The 7,162-nt window shown below is 57.6% G+C and overlaps 1 protein-coding gene across 1 annotated transcript; it reads left to right on the top strand.

Moving 5' to 3' along the window:
- Positions 1–303: 303 nt before the first annotated feature.
- CPXM1 (carboxypeptidase X, M14 family member 1) lies at positions 304–6,774 on the top strand. Its single transcript, XM_027559291.1, has 14 exons — positions 304–618; positions 1,904–2,065; positions 2,219–2,328; positions 2,422–2,561; positions 2,667–2,757; positions 3,321–3,471; positions 3,556–3,644; positions 3,963–4,086; positions 4,174–4,370; positions 4,458–4,637; positions 4,707–5,004; positions 5,414–5,553; positions 6,193–6,295; positions 6,396–6,774. Exons 1-14 carry the CDS (start codon positions 453–455, stop codon positions 6,635–6,637), a joined length of 2,193 nt encoding a protein of 730 aa, XP_027415092.1. The 5' UTR covers positions 304–452; the 3' UTR covers positions 6,638–6,774.
- Positions 6,775–7,162: the final 388 nt, after the last annotated feature.

Below are 7,162 nucleotides of genomic sequence, written 5' to 3'. Positions count from 1 at the left end.
GTTTACCAGTTTGTGAGACAAGGTTTGATTGTAGGCCACGGGTAATGTGCCCGGCGCCGGGCATGGTACACAGTAGGTGCCCACTGTGGGACGGGCTCACAGGACTGAGTGGAATCCAGGGTGCCTGGGGCCTTTGCCGACGGTAAAGGGCAGAGCCCGAGCGAGGCGGGTGAGCTCGAGGGGGTATGCGGGGGGGAGCGGAGATGAGGGCAGAGTCGGTGGGTGCGGAGACCCGGGGCGGCCGGCCTGGGCCCTCCCCTTCCTCCTCCCTTCCCTCCTTCCCTTCCCCTCCCTTCCCAACCCCTCGGCTCCCGGGGTCCGAGGCCAGCGAGCGGGCTGTGGGCGGGCGTGCAGCGGCGGCAGGAAGGGGCGGGGGGCTCCAGAGCCCCAGCAGGAAGAGGCGAACCCACCGGCCACCGCGAGCCCAGTGCGTCCGCGCCTTGGACCCCGCCATGTGGGGTCTCCTGCTCGCCTTGGCCACCTTCGCGCCTGCCGTCGATGTGGGTTTAGGGGCGCCCAGCACCTCCGTGCTGGGCCTGGCGTCGCCCGCGACCACCAAGGTCCCGGTCCCGACCCCCCATAGCAGCCCGGCACAGCCGTCCGCGGGGAAGGAGAACGGTGAGCTTCCGTCCTACCCAATGCCCGCTTCTCCCGCTAATCGGTTGTCCCACTCTTCCGACCCCCGTGTGGCGACCCCTCCCCAGCACGCGCGCACACACCTCACACACGCCACACACGCCGCACTCTGCCTAGCGCCTGGGTGGCGACCCTGCCCCACGCGCACACACTCCCTGCGCGGTACAATGGCTGCTGACTCAGCAGCCCTAATTCCCGGCCAGACCAAGTCAGCAGTCCTGGGACAGGAGCCAGTGGGATGCTGCCTCTTCCAGCCCCAAACCTTCCTGTTTCTCGGATGGGGAAACTGAGGCTAGAGCCAGGAGGAGGGTAGAGAGAGGTGCAAAGACACCGAGGAGGGTGCAGAGCAAGACTGTGTGGGCCTTGAGCCAGCGGCTGAAAGGAAAAGAACAGAGGAAGGGAGGAAGCGCTCTCTGCCAGGTGCCCTGGAGGGACGCGGCTCTGCCTGGGGTGGGGACTGGGAAGGCTGCCGGACTTCCCAGCTTCTCATATGTGGCAATAGAGAGGAGGAAGGCACGGGGATTGGCAACCTCGGAGGGCTTCTTGGGAGAGGCAGGTGGAACTGGTTCTGAAAGGTAGCTCTGAATTAGGAAGAGCTGAAGAGGAGGGCAGCCAAGAGGGAAACAGTGTGTGCAAAGGTACCAATCCCTGACAGTTATGTACAGTGTGTGTGTTGGGGGGAGGGGGGGGCAGCTGTGGATCTCAGTGGGGAACCAGTGGCATCTGGCCTGTGCAATGAATGCTTTATACTGAAGGGCAGGCAGGGCAGGGGTCCAACTCTGGAAAGCCTGAACACCTGGACAGACATGGGTTTGAGGACAGGACCTCTCAGCACAGTGATGGAAGTGGCACAGAGGCTTTGGGGGCATGAGACTGAGCCTGGAGCTAAGGAAGGCTCCCTGAAGTGCATCTGGACTGAGATGTGAATAAAGAATGGGAATTCGAAAATAAAGTCAAAGGTGGTGGATATATGATAGGGAAGGGGACAGCCAGGCAAAGAAGGAGTTAAAGAACCAACTTCAGCTCTTTGGAGCAAGCAAGTAGTTCCTAGTGGCAATGTCACATCAGAGGGGAGAAGGAATCAAGGAAGTGGCTGGAACAGTAGGTTGGGGTCAGACTGAGGGCCTTAAAGTCCATGCTAAGGTCCTTGGATACGTGTGGTAGGGCCTCCTGTGAACTTGTAGGTTTTCTTAGGGTGGTAGACCTCTCCATTTGAGGTTTCCTGCCATCATTTCCTTCCCTGCTTCTCTGCCTCTTTGGTCTCCAGGGACTTCAGAACAGCATGTCCGGATTCGAGTCATCAAGAAGAAAAAGATCGTCATGAAGAAGCGAAAGAAGCTAACTCGCCCCACACCCCCAGTGACTGCCAGGCCTTCAGTGACCACCAGCCCTTCAGGGACCCTTGACCTCCCTGAGAAGCAAGAACCAGGTACCACCACTCCAAGGGCCTTGCCCAGACTTGCAGTCTCTGGGACATGAACTAATGTAGCTCTTGGCCACACGGGCAAGTGTGGGTTCAGCTTTCCACTTGCCCTGACCACTGTTTCTCTTTTCCCAACTTACTGCTTTGTCCCTGTCCCAGACTGTCCCCCTTTGGGCCTAGAGTCCCTGCGAGTTTCAGATAACCAGCTCGATGCATCTAGTAGCCAATCCTTTGGTCTTGGACCACACAGAGGACGGCTCAACATCCAGGTCAGCAAGGCAACCCCTAGGACCTTCTTCCCTGCCCTTCCCACCTTCCCTTAAGGCCTACCCGGTTCTGATTGCTGCGTCCTGTGCCCACAGTCAGGCCTGGAAGATGGTGATCTTTTTGATGGGGCCTGGTGCGCCGAGCAGCAGGATGCCGAGCCATGGCTTCAGGTGGATGCTAGGCACCCCACCCGCTTCTCGGGCATTATCACACAGGGCAGGAACTCCATCTGGAGGTGAGGCAGGACAGCTCCAGGCCAGGGAAATTATGGGCAGACTCAGGAGGACTGGTGTGGGAGGCTTGGGGGCCACCCATGATCTCTGCCCACCTTTCCTGCCAGATATGACTGGGTCACTTCATACAAAGTCCAGTTCAGCAATGACAGTCGGACCTGGTGGGGGAGTAAGAATCGCAGCAGCGGGATGGATGCGGTGAGAAGTCCCATGGTGGCTGGGGCCCTCTGTGCTGGGAGTTGGGCTCCTGGCCCACTGTAGGGTGCTGGGCTGGGCTTGGACTCCTCTGAGGACAGGACACAGGTGCCCACTTGGGCATCCCAGGAGAAAGGATGGGTGGCACCCGGCAGACAGCCTCAGGAGCCAGGTTGCTTTGGACCATGCCCACATCCTTCCCAAATACTTCCTCATGCCACAGCTTCCTGCTGGAACACCCCTTCTGGCGATGGGGTTCCTTGCATCACTTCTCATCTCCTCAGGCTACAGTGTGGGATCCTGGCCAGCTTCAGGATTGCCTGCTCCTGAGTCACATGGCCATATTGGTCTAATGAGCTGTGACTAAACTGGAAAGTATGGCTGCCTAGGGCTGCCTGTTGGCAAAGGATGTGGGCAGCGATCTGTGTTTGACACAGCGAGCAAGTGTCTAGCTGAGCCCACTAGGGTGGGTTTTTCATTGAGCTCACAGGCCTGAGCATCTTCCTGGGCCCTGAGCCAGGCTGCTAGGGTTCAAGCGGCCCTTACAAAGGACTTGATGCCCTCAGGTATTTCCTGCCAATTCAGATCCAGAGACACCAGTGCTAAATCTCCTGCCTGAGCCCCAGGTGGCCCGTTTCATTCGCCTGCTGCCCCAGACCTGGCTCCAGGGAGGTGCCTCTTGCCTCCGGGCAGAGATCCTGGCCTGCCCGGTCTCAGGTGGGGAGAAAGACAAGGGTTAGATGGGCAGGGCACACCCTCCCCTGGGAACTCACCATTTACTGTGAATTCATCCTCTACCAGATCCCAATGGTCTATTCCCTGAGGTTCCCATGCTGGGATCCTCCGACTCACTAGACTTCCGGCATCATGATTATAAAGCCATGAGGAAGGTAACCCCTATGACCCAGGAGGAAGGATCTGCTCATCTCAGGTCTCCTGCCCATCAGGGCATAACTTGCTATGATTGCTCTCATGTCCCCCTCCATCTCACCCTCCTTTTGACCCCTAAACTTCCACGATTTCCCTTGCTTTGGTGCTTCTCTTATTCTGACCGTTCCTTCCATGGCTGCTGCCCCCTCCTGTACTGTGCCATGGTGTACCCATCGTATGGGCCCTCGCAAACTTTTGAAGTCCCTCGTGGCCTCGTGTGGTCTGAGCCCTGGGTCTGCTCCTCCCATGCCCCTCACCATGCTACATTCACCCCCCAGCTGATGAAGCAAGTGAACGAACAGTGCCCCAACATCACCCGCATCTACAGCATCGGGAAGAGCCACCAGGGCTTGAAGCTGTATGTGATGGAAATGTCGGACCAGCCCGGGGAGCATGAGCTGGGTACTGGCACATGGGGTGGAAGAGGTGGGCACAGCAGCAGGGAGGGGCAGGTGCGTGAGCCAGCTGCAAGCCCCTGTTTGTTCCCAGGAGAGCCTGAGGTGCGCTATGTGGCCGGCATGCATGGGAATGAGGCCTTGGGGCGGGAGTTGCTCCTGCTTCTAATGCAGTTCCTGTGTCATGAGTTCCTGAGAGGGGACCCGAGGGTGACCCGGCTGCTCACCGAGACGCGCATTCACCTGCTGCCCTCCATGAATCCTGATGGCTACGAGACTGCCTTCCGCCGGGTAGGCCACTTGGCCTGAGGGCCAGCCTGCTCCTTCTGCCATGGTGCCTGGAGCCTGCTTCGCTTGAACAGACTTCCTCCCCGGCAGGGCTCAGAGCTGGTGGGCTGGGCAGAGGGCCGCTGGAACCATCAGGGCATTGATCTTAACCATAATTTTGCTGATCTCAACACACCACTGTGGGAAGCAGAAGATGAAGGGCTGGTACCTGACACTGTCCCCAACCATCACCTGCCACTGCCCACTTACTACACTCTGCCCAATGCCACTGTGAGTATTCTGGACCACCCCGGGGGCCTTTGTCTCTGTCTCCCACTCCCCTGACCTGCCCTTGTCCAGGTGGCTCCTGAAACATGGGCAGTGATCAAGTGGATGCAGCGGATCCCTTTTGTGCTAAGTGCCAACCTCCACGGGGGTGAGCTCGTGGTATCCTACCCCTTCGACATGACTCGGACTCCGTGGGCTGCCCGTGAACTCACGCCCACCCCGGATGAGGCTGTGTTTCGCTGGCTCAGCACTGTCTATGCGGGCACTAATCGGGCCATGCAGGACCCAGATCGACGACCCTGCCACAGCCAGGACTTCTCCCTGTACGGCAGCATCATCAACGGGGCTGACTGGCACACAGTTCCTGGGAGTATGTGCCCGAGGGTGGGGTTATCCCATTCCCATAAAAGTGAAAAAAAAGTGTTAGTCACTTAGTCGTGTCTGACTCTGCAACCCATGGACTGTAGCCCGCCAGGCTCCTCCGTCCTTGAAATTCTCCAGGCAAGAATACTGGAGTGGGTTGCCATTCCCTTCTCCAGGGGATCTTCCTGACCTGGTAATCAAACCTGGGTCTCCTGCATTGCAGGCAGATTCTTTACCAGCTGAGCCATCAGGGAAGCTCTAGCCCCATCCCCATCACCCTGCCCCAATGAGACAGTCTGCTCTCACATACAGCGCCAGTGTTAGTTGTCACCAGGAAGTGTCTCCCAGAGGAGGGCGCTGGGAGGGCAGGGCTCCCGTCCCGCCTGCTTAGGCTCCAGTGTCTGTGGTACCCCTAGGCATGAATGACTTCAGCTACCTACACACCAACTGCTTTGAGGTCACTGTGGAGCTGTCCTGTGACAAATTCCCTCATGAGAACGAACTGCCCCAGGAGTGGGAGAACAACAAAGATGCCCTTCTCACCTACCTGGAACAGGTTGGATCTGAATTTCCCCCACTCTCCACCTGCCCGAGTCACTGCTGACTGGTCTGTTCTCCATGTTGGACACATCTCCCAACAGGGAGGTCTCCTGAGGTCAGGCTGAGCCATTCTGACTCACCAGTGCCATGGGTCACACTCACTTGGCATCAGACTGCCTTGGAGGGATACAGGATAGGAAGCAGAGTTTGCCAGCAGGGTGGTGTCAGACATTGTTGGAGAGCGGGAGTGGACCTGACTGCACTCCAGGCAGTGTCCATGGAGCAGACCCAGAGCTATTCTCAGAAAAGACTGATTATGCAAGTGCAGGAAGTACCCTGGCATAGACTCTTCACTTTCCGCAGGAACTCATGTCCCTTGGAACAACTCCGTAAGTATAGTTTCCAAAGATTCTAAAAGACAAGCCCATAACGAGAATCAGTGAACTCAGGGAAAGCCCAAAGATACGCCCTCCTGCCAGGCGTTTATATTTGTCTTGGTCCAGATGCCATTTATCAGTCAGGAGATACTTCCACCAGAGTATTGTCACCTAGGAACAGAGTAGATGCAGCACCTCTATCAAATTTGTAGGATACAGAGCCAGAAAATAAACTGGTTGCGGAAGCAAAGGGATTTTGATAACCTTTTCCTGCACAGGTGCGCATGGGCATTGCTGGAGTTGTGAGGGACAAAGACACAGAGCTTGGGATTGCTGATGCCGTCATTTCTGTAGATGGGATTAACCATGATGTAACAACAGGTGGGTGCGTGGGGGAGGGGATAGGGGCAGTGTGGGAGGCGTTAACCAGGTCAAAAGCTGCAGGCCACTGGACGCTGATCTTGCCCTTCACTTCTCTCAGCATGGGGCGGGGATTATTGGCGCCTGCTGACCCCAGGGGACTACATGGTGACCGCCAGCGCGGAGGGCTACCACACAGTGACACGGAGCTGCCGGGTCACCTTTGAAGAGGGCCCTGTGCCCTGCAATTTCCGCCTCACCAAGACTCCCAAACAGAGACTTCGAGAGCTGCTGGCAGCTGGGGCCAAGGTGCCCCCGGACCTTCGGAGGCGGCTGGAACGGCTGAGGGGACAGAAGAATTAACACCTCCAGCTGAACAGCCCCAGAGGCTTGGGCAGGCTGGACCTGTCCAGAACTGGAGGAGGGGTCACTGAGTGGGGAGGAGAGGACAGGGTGTAGGGGAAAGGTGCTTGGGCTCATTAAAGCTAGTTGGCACCTCAGCCGGTCTTCCTGTGGTCTCTATGTCCCAGATCCTCTTCCCTGATCTTATTCTGCAAACACTTGGCTACTCTCATCAGTTAACTTCTGGAAAAATAGTTTGGAAAGAGGATCCCACCTGGGTTCTTCCCGAACTAGGGCTTGGCAGAGCAGCTCATCCCATCAACCCATCAGCTTCTGTGGCAGGTGACACTTGGTGCTGTGAAACATTCTGTAAGCACCTCCTCAGTGCCAGCCATGCAAGGAGTCAAGGGTAAACACTGCTTCTCAACCTCCCGGGGCTCCCAGTAGAGAGAGGGGACAGGCGTGCCAGGTGGAGGCTGGCTGCTGTGGGAGCGGAGACAGGGGAGTTGCACACATGGGAGTGGAATACAGCACTGAGTGTCAATC

This window comes from Bos indicus x Bos taurus, chromosome 13 (genome assembly GCF_003369695.1).
Source record: "Bos indicus x Bos taurus breed Angus x Brahman F1 hybrid chromosome 13, Bos_hybrid_MaternalHap_v2.0, whole genome shotgun sequence".
In the NCBI taxonomy this organism is placed as follows: domain Eukaryota; kingdom Metazoa; phylum Chordata; class Mammalia; order Artiodactyla; family Bovidae; genus Bos; species Bos indicus x Bos taurus.
This window is presented reverse-complemented; position numbering and strand designations above follow the sequence as displayed.